Source organism: Sceloporus occidentalis, unplaced genomic scaffold (genome assembly GCF_023333645.1).
Source record: "Sceloporus occidentalis isolate IW3139 unplaced genomic scaffold, rSceOcc1.0.p SCAF_3, whole genome shotgun sequence".
NCBI classification, from domain to species: domain Eukaryota; kingdom Metazoa; phylum Chordata; class Lepidosauria; order Squamata; family Phrynosomatidae; genus Sceloporus; species Sceloporus occidentalis.
In genome coordinates, this window is record NW_028316983.1 from 122,890,976 (window position 1) to 122,910,588 (window position 19,613).

General features: G+C 39.3%; 1 protein-coding gene across 1 annotated transcript in view; it reads left to right on the top strand.

The window, feature by feature from the left end:
• The first annotated feature begins 270 nt into the window (after positions 1–270).
• The window catches only part of LMX1A (LIM homeobox transcription factor 1 alpha), a 92,534-nt gene continuing 73,191 nt past the window's right edge, over positions 271–19,613 (top strand). The window contains exons 1-2 of the mRNA XM_089518330.1: positions 271–605; positions 16,960–17,192. Coding sequence (XP_089374456.1) covers positions 271–605; positions 16,960–17,192 — 568 coding nt within the window. The remainder of the gene's footprint in view (positions 606–16,959; positions 17,193–19,613) is intronic.

A 19,613-nucleotide genomic window follows, 5' to 3' on the forward strand; every position in this document is an offset into this window, starting at 1 on the left:
GCGCCGAGCCTCTGCTCCGGGGAGCGAGGGATCAGGACCAGCCGCGGGATTTCGTGTGGGCGAGTCCCGCTCAGTCCTCGGTGCAGTTCCAGTCGCTAAGCCCCTGAGCGCCGAGGCCTGGGCCACAATGGAGGCACCGCGCCTTTACTCTCCGTCTGTCGCCGGGAACGCGGCTCAGAGAGTCCCCGTCCCCGTTTAGTTCGCCTCGAGTGACTCTTAGGGCCCGATGATAGGCATTAAGTCCTAATAATAGAGACCTGGGCGGAAGGTATGGGCCCGGAGGAGTCCCTAGGTCACGCAGCCAGCGCCGGGGAGAAAGCGGCCTCGGCAGTGGGGCACTCCCTGCCCGGGCGGGGGGCTGGCGGGGCTGGTGTCCCGCGGAGTGTCACGTTCCTTGCCTCCTTCCTCGCAGGGGGAGCAGCCCGGCGGCGTGGGCCGGTGTGCGGAGGCTGCCGGGGCGTCATCGCGGAGCGCTTCCTGCTGCGCCTCAACGACGGCGGTGTGTGGCACGAGAGGTGCGTGCGCTGCGCCTGGTGCTGGCAGCCCCTGGAAAGCCCCTGCTTCCACCGGGACCAGAAGCTGTACTGCCGCCTTGACTACGAGAAGTAAGTCTGCGCGTCCCCCTCTTGGAGAACCCCTTCCCTTTGTACCTCTCCCAAAAGCCTGGAGGAGGAGGAGGAGGAGGAGGTGAGCTCGCAGCGGGCCGATAAAAGCTGCCCAAGCTGGCTGGGGCTTCTGTGAGAAGTCCAAAATACCTGGAGGGCCCAAAGTGTGGGAATCGCTGTTCTAGTGTGTGAGTTGTGGAGGGGCAGCCTTGACTTATGCAATGTGATAGGATGATGGCTTGTGCAGAAGGAAGGCTGTAATTACTGGTTTACTCAGGACCTGTTTACTTGCTCAGGTCTTGCAAACCCAGGCTAATGCAGTCTTCCTCTTCCCACTGATCACTCTCATATTTTCCAGTTATTTTCCAGAGTCAGTCAGGTGGTCTCCTTCTTTGAAGTATGGTAGCCTTGATTTAGTCATTTTGGCTTCTTGGTTTGCTCCAGGCTGCCAGGGCCTCCCTGAGCTTGGACAAATTGGCTGGGAGATTCTGGCAGTTGTAATTCAAAAAAGAGAGGAAACTCCCTGAGCTTGGCCAAGTTTCTAATATTTTTATATATAAATATTAACTATTTATTGCTTTTTATGGCAGAATGGGGTTGGACTGGATGGCCCTTGTGGTCTCTTCCAACTCTATGATTCTATGACTCTGTGATCTACTGTCTTTATGTTATTTATATAGTAATATTTTATTTCTCTCTATTATTGATGGTTCAATTGTTATCTTTTTATTCTTCTTCCATTTATTACTTCTATATATTTATTTTTCTTATCATATGGCATATATTAATATACATTGTATATTTACATTCACCTTGGTTTATATTTACATTTCTTGCTATAGATGAGTAAATAAATAAATGAAAATGATGCATATAGAAAAGACAAAGCAAAAATCTAGAAGGGTAGGCATATTGTATTCTTTGTTTTCTTTTGTCCTGTCCTATTTATTTTATGTTAATTTCCTAGTCTGTTAATCCATATACACTTCCTATCCCCCATAATTGTTTAAAATATAAATGTAATTTTTGCCATTCCTTCTTAGATTTGTCCATTGACTCATCCCTTATCAGACAGGTCAGTTTGTCTAGTTCCAAAAAGTCATATAAGTAGCATGTCAGTGATATTTGGTTCTTCCTCAGCTTTCCATTTTTTAGCATAGGTTATTCTTGCTGCTATTATAATATAAAATATTAGTTTTCCATAGCTCCTTTCTATCTTTTCTTTGGTTATTTCCAGTAGGTGAAAGAGGGCACCTTTGGTGAGTTCCTTTTTGTATTTGACAGACCTCAGTTCTTTTTCCATTCACTTGCCTGCTGTTCTTCTTATATTGCTTCAATCCATCTTATAAAATTTCTTCCCAAGTTCATTCTTTTTAATATCTCCAGCATAAACATCAAATTTACATTGTCAGATGCCTTTTCCGCATCTAGGAATATTAGTGCTTGTTGTTTGTTTGGTCTTTTTTCAAAATACTCAGTGATATCCACTATATTCCTAATATTTTCTTTCACCAACTTGTTGGGAAGAAATCCACTTTCATGTATCCAATCAATGAGTACTTTTTGAGTCTTTCCACCAGTATAGATGAAAATATTTTATAATCCATATTAAGAAGTTCTGTCAGCCTGTAGTTCTTCACATTCAAAATATCTTTACTTGTTTAGGTATTAAAGTTATAAATGATGATTTCCATTATTATTATTTCTTTCCTTCTAAGATCAAATTCATTGTTAATTGTGGAGGCCATATTAATTGTTCTTGAAATTTTTTATGGCTGTGAATCCATTGGGACAAGGAGTCTTTTTTATTTTCATTCTTTTTATTGCTTCCACTATTTCAATAGTTGTAATTTTTCTGCTGAGTTCTTCCTTTTTTAATTTTTTGATAGTTTGAATCTGTTACCTTTCTAGTTATTTTTTTTTCTGTAGAGAATTATTTTTATTTACTTGCAACAAAACCAGCTTATATTTCAAGACTGCAACCCTTTCACTGCGCTACACATTCCCCATTGTTTCTAACAAGTAACATGGATGAAGAAAGGGCAGTACAAAAATGTGAGAGTTTAAAACACTGGAAGAGAGACAAGTTTGAGCTTCTTAGGGGGAGACACAAATGTATTATCTTTCCTTCTTTGATCTTCCTTAGTTTACCCCCCCTCTTTTTTTTTTTTTTTTAATGTTCAGGATAGCCATCTTCCAGGTTTATTTGCAATCTCAAATTGCTTTTGCCTTGCATATTTAATCTTCTCCATTTCATCCACTAGCAGAGTTGAGATTTGTTTTTGAAGTATTTGTATCTCTCTGATTAAATTCTTTTTTGTGGGGAATTGTTCTCTTTCTTTGATGTTTGAGATAGTTTTGCCATTTTTAATTCCTTTTCTTTTTTCTTTCACTATCTATTTGCCTGGGGGGAAAAACTCTCATTATTGTTTTGCTTGTTCCCCAAACCATGCTTACATCTAACTTGTTCAGATTCTCTTAAAAAATAAAATAAATGAATTTGTTTTTGCTTTTAATATTACTTCTTCATCTTTTAATAAAGTATCATTCAGGCCTGAAACACACCGACCAAATAAAGCTGCTTTGGGCCGCTATGAGGGCATGGCATTCAAATGACGCATGTCCCCAAAGTGGCTGGAAGCTGCCACAGTGGCATGATCTGGTCCTTTAGATTGGATTTTTTTTAAAAACAACCAGAATAATCTGGCTCCTGGTGGTGGCTGGCTTGGGACTGTGGTGGTGACTTGCTTTGGAAGTGGGCCATGTGGTTGCTGCAGTCCCAGTGCAATCGCAGCCATGCCACTCATCTGCTTGACCTTTAGTCTCCAAGTGAAATCAATTTTTATGTTTCTTATAGCTATTATTATTGGCTTGTGATCTGAGGCAATCTTTGGGAATTTTTTTTTCGATCTTGATATCTGTATTTGTTGATGTGAAAAACATGTCGATCTTTGGGTCTTTCTGAAGAGAAGGTAAAATCTCTTGCTGTTCCATTTCTTATTCTCCAGATGTCCATTAGTGATAGCATGTCTTTCAATTCAAAAAGTGCTTTAGGTAGTTTGCCTTGTTTCAGTTTAACACACACACACCCAGTTTTCTATCTACTTCCTGATAAAGGGAAAACCTTTACATAGTCAAGTGGTGGCAAAGCACAAGTAAATGTTCCCTAGTAACTTCCAACTGAGTTACTAGAAGATCAGTGGCTGGTGGCAACTCAGCTAGATGATCTTCAGCGGTACCATCTCCTACTTAAGATTAGGAGCAGGAAGAAAACCACCACAGTTGTTCTAATCATTTTAACAAATGACAAGACTGACAGCATCAAAGGCTAATGAGAATGCAACATAGGGGACATGGCTGACTACCTAACTTGGCAGAAGCTTAGACAGAACATTCAGCATTATATCAATAATCTTATCAAAACTGGAGTAAGAATAAACAGCAAAATTACATGCAAATATATTCTCAAAGGCAAGAAGCAAAGTGGTTAACAAATCAGCCAGTCTTAATTTCTGCTTGCCTGTGAAGGAATTAAAAATAGACTGGGCTTGCAGAGGCCTAGACAAACTGGGGCTAGCAGAGGTCTAGACAGACCGGGGCTTGCAGAGGACCCCTTGTTTGAGGTCCAAACAAGGCAAATAAATGAGGAAAAAGGTGACAACAACAAGCAATAGATCTACCAACGTCAAATTTGTTGAAGAGACTAAGGGGAAAACTGCCCCAAAGTGGCAGCTTGAAGCCTCCCCTGACAAAGCCAGATTGAGGCTGTGGCAACTGCATGCCACAGCCCCAATCTGCTGCGGCACTAGCTGAAAAAGGAATCGTTTTGAACTGCTCCTTTTCCAGCTGTGGAAAAGCTGCCTTTAGTGGCTCTTCTGCGTCCCCATGGTGGTTTTCCAGCATGTTGGGAGATTGCGGCGTGTAACTGCCACATCCCCAAGACACTCAGAAGCTGGCCCACATGTGGGCAGCCAGTAATTTGGAAGCTGGCTTCCGGGCAGCTTCAGAGTGTGCAACATCAAAATGCCACGTTCTGAAGCTGCCTGGACGGCGGCGCAAAGGGGCGGTTTATTTTGCCCCTTAGAGAGAAACTGGTAAAAGACATTCAGAAAGATTGTACTCTTGCACCTGAACCCATGAACTCTAAACTTACAGCTCTCACCAGGCGTATTTATGATATTGAGGATGCCAAGGGCGCTCCAGTAGGGATTATTGAAAAAGAAATAGAAACTATAGCAATTCAATGAATAACTCCAAAATAAAGTTGAAGACTCTAAAAACTGGGGGTGGAATATTACTATTTGCTGGGTGTGTATGAGTGTGAGAGAGACAGAGCTTGGTGAACTTACCTGGATTAATGAAAACTGTCCTGACTTGAGCCTCAAAAATACTGATATTGAGTGAGTCTACAGATCCTTCATCATGAACATGAAAACAAGCTCCCTACCCAGAAATATCATCCTCAGGTTTGCACATTATCCAAGAAAATGCAAATTTTAAATAAGTTTCTTTTGTCCATGGTTTAAACTACAAGAACCACAAAATATAGATTTTCCCAGATAGCTTAAGGAATCAAAGTAATTTTTAACCTTTCACACTTTTGCTCCAGCAAGTGGGAGTTAAATATAAATATGCATCTCTGTTCTCATCCTACAAGAAAACTAAAGCAGCTCTTGGAAGTCTGTCATTCATAGAGTTGCCATATGTAGAAGACAAAGCAAATAACAATATCACTGCCTGATAGTGCCTCATCTTCTTTTACTTTTGCAATTCACATGATGCAAGGAATGTGACCTCTTGTTTTCAGTAGAGATTTCTCAGCGGAACTATCAAATGTATTGGCACTCCCATGTCTTTGAGAGTATTCCATAGCTTTTCTTCATCGATGCATTCAGAGGTTTTGCTATAGTCTATAAAGCACATGTTGATTTTCTTTTGGAATTCCTTGTTACACTCCATTATGATTATCCATTGTATGTTTATTTAATTAAATTCAGCATTAAAATACTACAAGCAAGCAAAGCATATGCTGTGACAGCACATCTGAAGAACTCAAATCCTGACATTCTCCCTCACACCCAGTATATCTAATCCTTTACCAAAATGGGTGCAAAACTCATTATCACATAATAATCAGTGATAGCCTGTATTTACCCCAGCTTTGATTTTGTCTTGATAGTGTGTTGTCCTTCCACTGACAGGCTAAGAACTTCCTTTTCAGACAGGCATTTAAAACAGAAAGTTTTAAAAGAATGGGTTGGGGTGTTATATTGTTTTAAAATGTTTTAAACATTCTAAATTTTTTAAACTGTATTTTATGCTTTAACATACAATTTGTTTTAAATTGTAGTAATTTAATTTTGTTTTAATGTACTATTTTTGTATGCTTTTAACTGTGCTGTTTTTTAACATTGTAAGCTGCCCTGAATCCCAGTTTTGGGGAAAGAGTGGGATATAATAATAATAATAATAATAATAATAATAATAGTTTGGATAGTGTGCATTTACTTGGGCGCCTGCATATGCTCCAAATCTACCCACACATGTGCCCTCATAGGAAACTGTTTCCATGTTTCTTGTAAATGTTAGAGTCCGAAATCTTTGACATTTCAAAATGTTGATAATCAGGTGAGGATGCATCTCTTGGATGCAACAAGCTGTCTTCCGATGCTGGTTTGAGTAGGCTGAAATGAAACACAGGATGCAAGACTCTTAGATAATATCAGCTCTGCCATTGCATTGTTGATCAGTTTTTGCACAAAACTCAGGTTCGCAAATGTTGGGACCAGCTTTTTAGAAGGCTGCAGGCCTCATAAAAACTTGAACAAATAAACAGACCACCCCACTTTAAAGTTCTAACTATACACAATTTTTAACGTCCAATTCATTTGGCTATACTTTTCCCCAAACATTTTGCTCAGTTCCTTCCAGCAAACTGTGGAGGATGCTGTTGTGGGGAAAACATGGTATGAAGTCTTTTGTCTCTCCCCTCCCCCAAATATTGTAGCAGTCTGGACAAACAATCCACCAAGATATTCCCCCAGCAAATATTTCAGTTGAAATTCAAATTTATAACAGAACCCTGCTGACTATAAGTGTTTGAAGCTTAACCTTCTGGGGGTTTGCAGTACCTCCAAATCTCACTGGCCAGTGCATACTTAGAACAGGCAGCTAGCACTTTCTAGCAAATACTGCCAAGCCTTGAAGGCCCATTTCATGGCAGACACATCCTTCTTCCATACTGGCCAATTCAATTCAGCTTTGGGTCTCTATATCAACTGCTTTTTTTGCAGCAGAACAGCCACATAACAGTGTCACTTGCATCCACTTGCACTACAAAAGGCTGGTTGCGTCTGGGTATTTGCCAAGGCTCTGAAATTGACCCTCAGTACTCCATCTTAGCACTGGGCTTATGTTCTCTTGTACTAGTCTTGTACTGGTTTGAACCAAAGTAAAAGAGGACAAACAGCACAGGACCTAAAAACTAACCAATTCTAACTAATCTGAGAGGGGTGAGAGTGAAGGAAACATCTGGATGTTTCCATTTTGCAAGCACATGATCTCCACATGTGCTTGCAAAAAAGGCAGAGGTGAGCCTGCTCTTCAGATTCTAATAATGACTCTTAAGTGGTCTGAGCAACTGAGACAATGGAGTTGAGCAAAGCCAATCACTATAGCCATTCATCCTCTTTTAAATCCAGATGTTTGCCAGCCTCTCTGAAGGCAGCACAATACTTCACCATAGGATATATGGCATTCAGTAGAAGTGAACAAGACAGTTACACACTGATTGCTCTCCATCAATGCAACCATTTCCTTTCTAGGATGAGGGGATTTTGCAGTTTAAAATGAGGGTTGGGTTTTCCAGGATGGTCAAAGGGTACAGATCACACTCCTACCTTTTCCATTATGAATTTTTAACAACTTGTGCAGACTTTGGCAACAGATAGCTTTCCTGTCTTATGCATCAAAGTCTAATATTCATATTTACTGAGCATAACTGGTAACAGCTCCTTGCTGCACTGTAGGCACATCCCTAGTGATAAGTACCACTCTCTGTCTTGGTTGCTTTCTCCATCTCTTGACTCATGGATTTTGTGTGGCCTTGCTTAGCCACTGGTTTCACTGTTAAGCCTTACTGCTTGGCAAACTTCATGGTTTCCTAGACCATCTCTCATTAGCTGGACAAGATGACTCACTCTATTAGGGTGTTAGGGTTGTCCTGCAATTGGGCCCACTTTAAGATGTCTGGGAGCAGCCATCTTGGAAAGCCTGGATCTTGATAGCCTTGGATCAATTGGGCAATCTCTTGACCAGCTGCCAGAACGCTACAGCATATTCAGTCAACCACTGTGAACTCTGCTTCAGGGTCATTGAGCATGTATGTACCTTGTCACGCTGAAACAGGGCTTTGAAATGGGCTCACAAACTCAGCATGTGCACTTACAAGTTGTTTAAAGCTGGTGCCATCTTGTTATACAAATGCACCAACCATTCTGCCACTTTACCCTTCAGATGGGTGCTGATGTATCTCAACTTTGTGGCTTTGGATGGGAAGGTCTGCTCCCACTCAGCCATGAAGCCAGCCACCTGAGCCAGGAAAAATGGCAGTCTGTCTGTGCTCACATCAAATGTGACACCCAGACACTGGTTGCCACGCGGTTGATGTTGTTGTGGTGGTTGTGGCTACTGTACCACCTGTGGTTTGGGGGCTGCTGATGGTGGCAGCTGCACTCCAACGGATTGCAGTTGGAGGGGTTGTTGGCCCTGATCACTGGGCTCTTGGTGGCCACCTGCTGCCTGTCGCCACATCTCCCCAGTGGAATCTTTGAGCAAAGCCTTGTGGGGCCACTAAGTGCTTTCACTTTATCCTGCAGCTGCAGCAGCTCAGCCTCACAATCTTTGTACTTCAAGCCTGCAAAGGGCCCCAATGCATACATCCCACACCGACAGCTATCCACTTTTCCAGTGCTCCCTCAGAGGTGTTAGAGTCTATTGGTACAGGATTGCTTTGGTTCAGAAATCAGAAAGTTCAGGAGACTTCCAGCAGAATGGCAGGCATGACAGTCACTTTGGGGTTTGCAAAGCAGATAAATATATCTCCCAATAAAGGAGAAGCAGAGGGGCCAATTGTCAAGGTTAAAAGCTGACAAGAAATGTTTAGATGTGTGGTGGCCATGAGCAATTAGCAGCCAACATCAGTTGCAGCTGTGTGGCATAGCAACACAGAGTGTTCAAGGTCATTCTACTGCCAGAGTGCAGGAAGCCTATAATGTAAACATGTGTCTGCTTAGACAAGGGGACAGTTTTCTGGGTGGCACAGGAAACAGTTAACAGCCATGAACGGAAGAGGCTGGGTTTTAGGACCGCATGGCATTGAGTCTATATAAACTCAGAAGCTTCTGGGAGTGGTTGTTGGGTTTGTGAGAGGAGTTGGATGTTAGTTCTGTATTGGAGAGTAAAAGTCGCGTTGGATAATTGGTTTGCACTTGTAAATAAAGATAAGCACTTTCAGGAGCTCCGCTTGTCTGTCGTTAATCATCAGAAGCCTGGTGTGAGCTGGACAGCTCCTGGTGACCTGCAATCCATCATTCTGGAAGACAACCAGCCGTTGTTACCTTTGCTGCAGAGACCTGAGAACACGCTTTCAGGATTCATCAGTTTACTCTGCTATATCCTGACACCAATGATCAAACTCCTGATTACCCCCAGCATGTCCATGGAGAGGAATAAAAGAAAACCATGAATGGGAGACTGAGGAGAGCAAAGGGCAAGCGATGTCTGTGGCAAGCCACTGCTTTGCGGTACAAGCATCACAAGTTTTTTTTTAACTTGAGAAAAAGCTACTTTAAGTAAAACAATGCCAATCTGCCAATTAAATATACTTTCTACATAAGAACTCATCTACATGGTAATCTATGAAATAGTTGTTATTTACCTACTTATGCCTTTGAAATAACTGTTCGGGACATGATTTATTGTCTTTCTGCCCTGATATTCTCAAACATAGGTCAGGATCTAAATATTGGTAGTAATGTCTATCTTTTACCATTCATTATTTCCAAATACAGTCTCAAGCAAACTATGACACTGAAGGACAGACACTATTCAGACAATAAACAATTGCACGAGTTACTTGTTTCAAGTAAATAACAGGCATGGGAGAGGATTTAACCTGACACAGATTACAGCTATGGCATCTGCTGTGTGTATTAGAAAGAAACATTCCACTGTCAAGAGCAGGGCTTTTCTTCCAGTATCAAAGGCCTTTGATCTAGACTGGAGGTGAGGGGTGTATCTCATTTACTTTGCATGTGCTACACTGACTGCATTGGTAAGAGCCTTTTCTGGCTATGCAGATGCCACACACACACACACACACACACACACACACACACAATCTCTGCACCTTTTGTTCCATGCCCTTTGCCCACTTTGCTTCCACTGCCCTCTCCTATTGGACTGCTTTAGCTCCTTTAGCTGGAGAAGATGGGTCACGACAGCACCAGAAAATCTAGCTCTGCAGAGTTACTGAAGGAAGCTTTTCAGGTCACTCTGTCTCTGTGGGCCTGACCCATATGCACTTCTGAAAATATCAAACTCCTCATGAATGGAGGATGTTCCACTGAAGTCAATAGGGCTGATTTCTGAGTAGACACACATTGGATTATATTTGTCAGGATCATAGTTCCTACCATGCTTGCTAGCTCAACAGATGGCCCAACAGAGAGCTTGGCAAATGATGCAGATCCAATGGGAAATGATGGGAGCCTGCCCTAGAAAGCACCAAAGGAGAGTCGGGGGACAATAAGTGCATCAAGACTAAGGCACCAAGACCAACCCCTTCTTTGTGCAAATCAAACTAAAGAACCCCAGGTGGCATATGAATCCCCCCCCCCCAATGGCAACATGTTTGGATTACAATACAAGGCATTGGATGCTCCCATTAAACTTGGATTAACTAACTTGAATTAATATGTATTATTTAATAATCTGGACCCATTTCAAATTGGCTTCAGGGCGGGATATGGAGTAGAGACAGCCATGGTCGCCTTAATTGATGACCTCCGTCTGGGCACAGACGGGGAAGTGTGACCCTGTTAGTGCTCTTTGACATCTCAGCGGCTTTCGATACCATCGGCCATGGTATCCTTCTGGAATGCCTGAGGGAGTCGGGTATAGGGGGCACTGGCTCCAGTGCCTCCAATCCTACCTCTCGGGCAGGTCCCACATGGTGAGGCTGGGGGACAGTTGCTTTTCTAGGAAAGAGCTGACATCTGGTGTCCCCCAAGGTGCCATTCTGTCCCCCATGCTATTTAACATTTACATGAAACCACTGGGAGAGATCATCCGGAGACATGGGGCGCGGGGTTATCAGTACGCTGATGACACCCAAATATGTTTCTCTATGTCCCTGACCGCTACAGTGACTAAGGATGACTTCTCCCCTCTGAATCCCTGCCTTGAGTCAGTAATGCGCTGGATGAGGAAAAACAAACTCAAGCTGAATCCAGAGAAAACGGAGGTACTTGCCCTAGGTTCCTTAGGCCCGGGGCGGGAAATTTGTCCACCACACCTTGGTGGGGGTCACACTTCCCCTGAAGAGTGAAGTTCGCAGTTTGGGAGTAATTCTGAATCTGTCTCTACGTTTGTCATCTCAAGAGGATGCGACGGCCAGAAGTGCTTGGTACCAACTTCAGTTGATACACCAACTGCGACCCTACCTCAACCAAAGGGACCTTGAAGCTGTAGTACATGCTCTTGTAACTCCTTATAAAACTTTATCTTATTTTCTTGCAGGCCATAAATCCCTACTACTAATATTTTTTCCTGACCAATTAACTTCTACCCCTATATAATATCCTCTTTTAGCTTTACATTTCTTTTGCACTGAGCTGATTTCTTATTTAATCACTCCTTTTCCCTTTTATTTGTGGCAGCCACAAACACTTTCCTTAATTTTATAGATTTAGTAAGTATCTTTAAATTTTATGTGAGCCTCTTGTATGCATAATATATCATAGTTCTTTTTCTCCAAAAAGTGACTCTCTTGTGCTTCTGAAGTGTCCTTTCACATTTCATGATAATTTTTCATCCCTTATCTCTTCTCACTGTTTTAGTAGTAATTGATTCTTGGATTGTTTCTTCATTTGATGAAACATCCTCCTTATCCCCCCCTCCTCTTCTTCCTCCACTTCTGTTTCTCAGTGTCTTTCCTGACTTCTTCTGCCCTTTTTCTTTTCACTAATTCTTTTTTCTGTTTCATCATACTATGCAGCCCATCGTCTTTTGGACTTCTTTTCTGGTTTTTCTCTATCTCCTTTCTATGCTTTATTCAAAATTCACTTGCTTTTTCTACTGAATGTAGTCTATATCTTCTTTGGTTCAAGGTGAGACACAAGCCTTCTTTGCTTTCCCGTCTAGATGAGATTCTGTAAATCTTTAGTTACCAAGTTAAAATTTTGTAGTCTTTCTCCTCTTTAGAACTTGCCCAGGGATATCTTTAAATATCTGTATTATCTGTTTCAGCAAAAATGGTAAGGAAGATTACAAAAATCTTTGTTCAATCTACTGCAAAATTCATTTCTCATCGATGTACGGAGGTACTTACATAATTTTAAAAAAGTATACTTTCTATAGATAATTTGTTTCATCCTGTAGTTTTGATGGAGGAGCATATCTTTGGGTTACTTCTGCACCAAATATATTACAATGTATCTGGGAACTCTTTTTACTCTTGTTGCTCTTGCATTTATCCTATATATAAAGCCTATCTCCTATTCAAACTGTTGTGGAAGAGTGCCCATATACTGTAACAAAATGTGAGTGAGATATTTGTATAGATTCTCATTTTCTTACTCAGGAATTCCTCTCAATTTTAAACATTTCCCCCTTTGTTTTCATTATTGCCTCTTGATCTTTCAAATGCTTTTTAGTTAGTTTAGTTCAATCTTCCCTTCTGGTTGTTTTGAAGAGGATTCTAATTTCTCCACCTTTTCACCAATTCTCCCCATACTATTTATAAATACTAATTATAAATAGTACTAGTAATTATGGGCAGCCTTGTCCTATGCCTTTTGTTATCTCAAATGTACTTGTTCTCTCACCATTGTTTATTATTATTATTATTATTATTATTATTATTAAGCTTTATTTATATAGCACTGTAAAATAAATAAAATAAATCTGCCTATGGTGTACATTCTATACAGATTATTAAATAATACATATTAATTCAAGTTAGCATTCAATAAAATAGGGCAACCACAATTTAAAATAACATCAGATAGAATCATAGAATCATAGAGTTGGAAGAGACCACAAGGGCCATTCAGTCCAACCCCCTGCCATGCAGGCACTCTCAATCAAAGCATACCCAATAGATAGCAGTCTAGCCTCTGTTTAAAGACTTCCAAGGAGGGAGACTCCACCACACTTTGAGGAAGTGTATTCCTTACTGTCAGAAAGTTCCTCCTAATGTTGAGGTGGAATCTCTTTTTCTGTAGCTTGCATCCATTGTTCCAGGTCCTTTTCTCTGGAGCAGCAGAAAACAAGCTCCCTCCTCAGTATGACATCCCTTCAAATATTTAAATAGGGCTATTATATCACCTCTTAACCTTCTCTTCTCTAGGCTAAACATCCCCAGCTCCCTAAGTCGTTCCTCATAGGGCATGATAACGATCATTCAATGCCTGGGAATGCTTTCAAATTCAGTTTTGAAGCTGGTTAAAGAGATGATGATGACCTGTGCTTGTGAGGAAGGAGGTTCCAGGAGTGAGGGGCGGCAAGTGAAAAGAGACAGATCCGGGATGGGGCAGTGAAAAGGTTAAGACAGCAGACTTTTAATACCAGAACGGAGGGCACGAGTGGGAAGGTAAGGAGAAAGAAGCTTGGAAAATAAGGAGGGGCCAGCCCATGTGCAGGGCTTTAAAAGTCAACAGCAGAAGTTTGTAATGAATACAGAAAGGGAGGGGGAACCAATGGAGGGATGACAATAAAAGAAAGATGTGATCAAAGCATGTTTCTGGTCTGACCTGTTCCAAAATGCTGTTTAAAGTTGTTTGTAATGGTAGTAATATTTCATCTTCCAACTTTTGTAAAAAAAGAAAAAAGAAAAAAAAGTGCTGAACCTGTCTGGGCCTGGTGATTTCGCTGTTTTTATTTTTCTCATAGCTTCAATAATTTCTATTAGTGATATTGCACTTTCTTTTGTTCTTCTATTATTTTTACTATCTGCTGTTTTTCTAAGAATTTGTTTAAATTTATTTTTGTCTGTTGATTTGCTTATTGTTCACTGACAAATTTTGTATAATATTTCTCAAAAACTTTTTTTTGTCTTGCTCTTTGTATTGTAATAGCTCATCTTTAATTTCTAATATTTTTCCCTTTATCTTCCTCAGCCTTTGTGTGAGCCATCTCTTTGGCTTGTTTGCATTTTCAAAATATATATTTTTTACATAACTTATTTTGTTTTCTGGCTCTTCTATTTGCATTGACAAAAGCTGCTTTTGCAATATTTTTATTTCCATATTTATTTCTCTCCCCCCCTCCAGATATTTTGTCAATTCTTGTTCTTAATTGTTTGCAATGTTTTTTTCCATTTCTCTTCCTTTTCCATTCACAGTTTTGTTGCATAAGAAAACTGTGCATTACTGCCTTACATTCTGTTTCATTTTTGTTTCTCTGATTATCTTTTCTCTAAATAATGTTTGAACGTCTCTTTGGCTTTTTGCAATATCTTCTTATCTTTCAACAATATCTCTTATTTGCCAAGACATCTGTTTCCTTGCTGTTTTTAATGTCATAGCAATTGGATTATGGTCTAATATTGTTTTTGGAACCACTTCCAATGTCTTAATTTTTTTAGTCATCTTTTTGGAAATCAGGAACATGTCTATCCTGGAATCTGATGTGTGTTGTTCCAAGTAGTAAGTGTATTATCTGGTGTTGCCATATTTTTCTCTCCAGATATTTATAAGTGTTAATTCTTCCATTAGATCAAAAAATCTTGGCAACTTTCATTATTTTTTTTATTTTTTTTGTAATTTTCTATCTATGGATGAATCTATTATTCCATTCCAGTCTCCCATGAATATTATATTTTGATAGTCGAATTCCAGCAATTCTGATTGTAAATTTTTATAAAACCTTTATTTATTTTCAACTGGGTCATAAATTCCAATTAACAAAGATTTGACTTCCTGAATTTGCATCTCTATATCTTTTATTTATTTACTTTTTATTGAAAATTTATTACAAATAAAAACACAAATACAAATAATAAAACACACAAACATAAATCGTAAAGTTCCTTATATAACTAAAGAATACATCCCTTAAAATATCTCAATATCAGTGATTATTCAAATAGCAACATTTCTTTTGACTGATATACACTGCCTTTTGTATCTAGTGATTATATAAGGTTCTAACTTCCTGCTATTACAATTAAACCTGTTTATCATAACATTATTTGGTTACTGTTATGTATTTTACTTTTCCCTCTTCCAAGTTTCGTTTCCCAAAGACAAAGCATATAAATTATAATAAAGCATAATTTTGCTGATCAGGGGATTTTTTCCATTCTTCCTTGTGAGTTTTGCCTAGCAACTGGTTAGATCCTATTGCCTAAAAAATAGATAAACAAATAAGAAGATTAAACCATAAATTTCTTTCTTTACTTATAATATCCACCATATTATCTTATACTTCATCTACTATTTAATCATTTCTCTATGGTTGTAATGATCTCCATCTTTTTTGTTCGATCACCAATCTTTTGAAAGACTGGTTGTCAACGGACCCCAGTTGTTTTCTATACATTCAAACACCTGTTTCTATTTTCCAAATATTTATTTGATTTTTCATACCTCATTTTTCTTGACAGTTTGTCTAGGTCTATTTTCCCAAGTTAATTCTCGTTGACATAAATCAATTGTGAAGATGAAATTTTGAGATCATTTAACCACGTTTTCTTTTATGATTTTCTCTTCTGTAGATATTTTCAAAAGACAGTTGTATATTGGACAATACAGCAATTTATTTGATGATAATATTTCTTCCATTTCTGTGTTAGCTTTCTCTACTCTGTCTTGCTTATTTTCCATAATATATCTTTTGTTCATTTGTCTGTGTAAAAACCATTTACATCTTTTTCTAGTTCTTCTGAAGTTTTTATTTTTTTCTATGTTGTTTTGATAAACCAAAAAAATCTTTATATTTAATCCAGTCTTCATTTAACCACGGATTGTTTCTAAATAATACTTCATGTGAAAAGGCCCACAAATATATCTTTACACAATTTTTTTTTTGGTATTTTTTCCATACGTAAAGAGAATTTCTTATGTAGTGATTATTAAAAATCAGTTTGCTTTTTCTTTGTTGTAAAACATATAGTCATGCCAGCCAAATCTCAAATCTGCACCCTGTAATTTTAATGTTTTTGTTCTTTAATAATACCCATATTATTATATATGCCATATTATTATATGGCGTTCCATATAAAAGAAGTTATAGTTATCCCCTCCCCCCCTCTCATCATTCCCTTCTCCTTTTGTGTCATGTCTTTTAGATTGTAAGCTTGAGGGCAGGGAACCATCTGTTATCCCTTCTGTTGTAAACCGCTCAGATTCCCAGTGATTGGGCGGTATATAAATAAATCCTATTATTATTGTTGTTGTTGTTGTTGTTGTTGTCTGCCATTCCTTAAATGGTATGTCATTTTTGATAATAGGTACATTTTGGAACAAAAATAATATTTTAGGGAGTGTGTTCATTTTAATTGTGGAAATTCTTCCTAATGGGGCTAATTTCAAATTTTTCAATCTTTAAAAAAATTGTGATCAGAATGCCCAGATATTTGACCTTTGTACTTAACACTAAATCCTGATATTCTTTCCAATGTTTCGTTTTCTCAAGAACTCATGTTTTTCGTTAAGATAGTTGTTTTTTCTTTGTTAATTTTCAGTCCTGCATTTTTTCCCCAAACATTTCCAATTCCATCAGCAATTTAGTAATATTCTGTAATGTGTCACTTAAAGATATCACTAAGTCATCCACAAAAGCACATTTTAAGTTCTATTCCTTTAGGTTTTACTCCTTTATTTTTTGCTGATCACATCATTCCTGTTTTTAGTCAGATAAATAGAAGGTAGAAAATAAGGGACACAAGTGGTAAGAATTTTTGGATCTCAAGAATGGGATAATTTCAGTGTCCCCAGTCCAAGACAAAGATATAAAAATATTTTTTAACTATGTGGTACTACAAAAAACAGTGAAAATAACTGTTGCTTAACTGAATACCATAATTCAGGTTAAAACTGAATGTTTTTGCTTTTGGTATTTTGCATGACAGGCTTTTTGCAGTGAAGTGCAACAACTGCTTTGAAGCAATTGCCCCCACACAATTCATCATGCGAGCCCAGAAAAATGTGTATCACGTGGCCTGCTTCTACTGTGGTGTTTGTGAGAAACAGCTTCAGAAGGGGGATGAATTTGTCCTGAAGGAGGGGCGACTACTATGTAAGAGTGACTATGAGAAGGAGCGTGAACTGCTCAGCCTAGTGAGTCCATTTGCATCTGATTCTGGTAAGTAGTACAAAGCATTTCCCATTACTGGCATTATATTTGAAGGTCAGGCTTGCACTGTTTTCCAATTACATTCTTCAAGTTATATCTGGTTTCAGTTTTGCTGTAAAAATGTGTACTATTTATTAAGATCGCTATTTTATATCACCCCACTGGCCTGCTTAATTCTCCCACAATAGGATGAGACATTTTAGTTACTCAGAGTCATATTATGTTGCAGAATCCACACAGCAACATTTTCTTATATGCCACCTTTGTCCCAACACAGTGACTCAAAGCGGCTAATGGCAAATTGAAAAAACAATACAGTCGGCCCTTCTTATACACAGATTTTTCATACACGGATTCAAGCATACACAGTTTGAAAATGTTCAAAAAAAGTATAAATGTCAAATATCAAGTCTTGATTTTCCATTTTTTATAAGGGACATCATTATATTTAATGGGACTTGAGCATACATAGATTTTGTTATCCATGGGAGATCTTGGAAGCAAACCCCAGCGTATAACAAGGGTTCACTGTACAATTTAAAAATAATACACAATTAAAAATATGCATCTAAAATAAAAAACAATTAATTTCAAAAGTTAAAACAGTTATGAATTTACCAGAATTCAGTACTTACAGTACTTACCAGAATCAGATGCAAATGCATATGTAAAAAATGCAAAACCTAAAATTTAAAATGCACAACATTTAAATCCAAGCCTTTAGCAGCTTGAAAAGGCCTGCCATACTGGCATAAGAATGTCTTTACCTGTTGTCAAAAGGATATCAGGGTTGGAGCTATCCTGGCCTCTCTAGGGAGAGAGTGCCAAAGATTGGGCCTTCAAATAACTGGGCCTCAAGCCATATAGGATTTTATAGGTTAAAACCAGCACTTTGAATTGTGCCTGGAAACGGCTGGTGGCCAACGGAACTGTTGCAACAAGGGAGTTGTATGCTTCCTGTAACCAAAACCAGTTAACAACCTGGCTGCAGCTCTTTGGGCCAACTGAACTTTCTCAGCATTTTTCAAAGGCAACCCCATGTAGAACACATTACAGTAATACAAATGGGATGTAACCAAGGCATGTACCACTGTGGCCAGATCTGACTTTGCCAGGAACAGGAGCAGTTGGGGCACTACCCTGCTGGTCACCACTGAAACCTGGGCTTCCAGGCTCAGCACTGAATCCAGAAGTACCCCTAAATTACTAACCTGAGTTTTCAGGGGAAGAGTAACCCCATCTAACATAGGCTGAATACCTATTCCCAGATCTGTCTTTTGTCTGACCAGGAGCACCTCTGTCTTGTCTAAATTAAGCTTCAATTTGTTTGCCCTCATCCAGTCCATTACAGCACCCAGACACTAGTTTAAGACCTGAACAGCTTTCTTGGAATTGGATGTAAAGGAGTGATAGAACTGGGTATCAGCATACAGGTGACACCTCCAAAACTCTGGACACCCAAACTCTCCAAGCAGTTTCATGTAGATGTTAAAAAGCACAGGGGACAGGACTGAACCCCAAGGAACCCCACAAACCAAGTACCAAAGATTTGAACAGGAATCCTCCCGCACCACCTGCTGAGAAAGAATGGAGCCACTGTAAAACAGTACTTCCAGGCCTCATCCTAGAGAGGCGATTCAGAAGGATACCTGGTTGATGGAACTGAAAGCCACTGAGAGGTCCAGTAGAACCAACATGGACACACCCTCCCTGTCCAGTTCACTGTGTAGGTCATTCACCAAGGTGACCATAGCGGGCTCTGTCCCATAATCAGACCTGAAATCAGACTGACATGGATCTAGATAATCCATCTCATCCAGGAACCCTGGGATGAGCAGCTACCACACCCTCCAGCACCTTGCCCAAAAATGAAGGTTGGAGACTGGCCTGTAATTATCTAGAACAGTGAGATCCGAGGAAGGTTTTTTCAAAAGATTAATGTTTTTAATTTTTCTTTTTTGGTTTAATCTCTTTTTAGGACACGATTGTGTTTTTATGTTAGGGGGGAGGGTGGGGATTTTGGAATTTTTAATGCATTTCTCTTTTAATAGTATGTTATTTTACTGCTGTAATCCGTTTGGACTCCCTGAGATTAAGCGGAATAATAATAATAATAATAATAATTATTATTATTATTATTATTATTATTATTATATTGTCAGGTAGGAATGGAAAAACACACTATTCTTAGACAAAAAGAAAAAGAAACCTCAGTGGATGAAATTCGTCAAGCAATTAAGGACAGATGAGAAGCAGAAGTTAGAATTCTGAATGCAACTTTTCAAAGACTTGTTGACCGACTGTTCAGGGACAAAGAAAACTTGTCCCTCTATTTCAATATAAAGAAATAAAAGGTGACAACAAAAAAAGGAAGAACAAGAGGCTGAACAGACCGGTGTTTAATGCCAGCCTCGGGCAGAGTGGGATGTG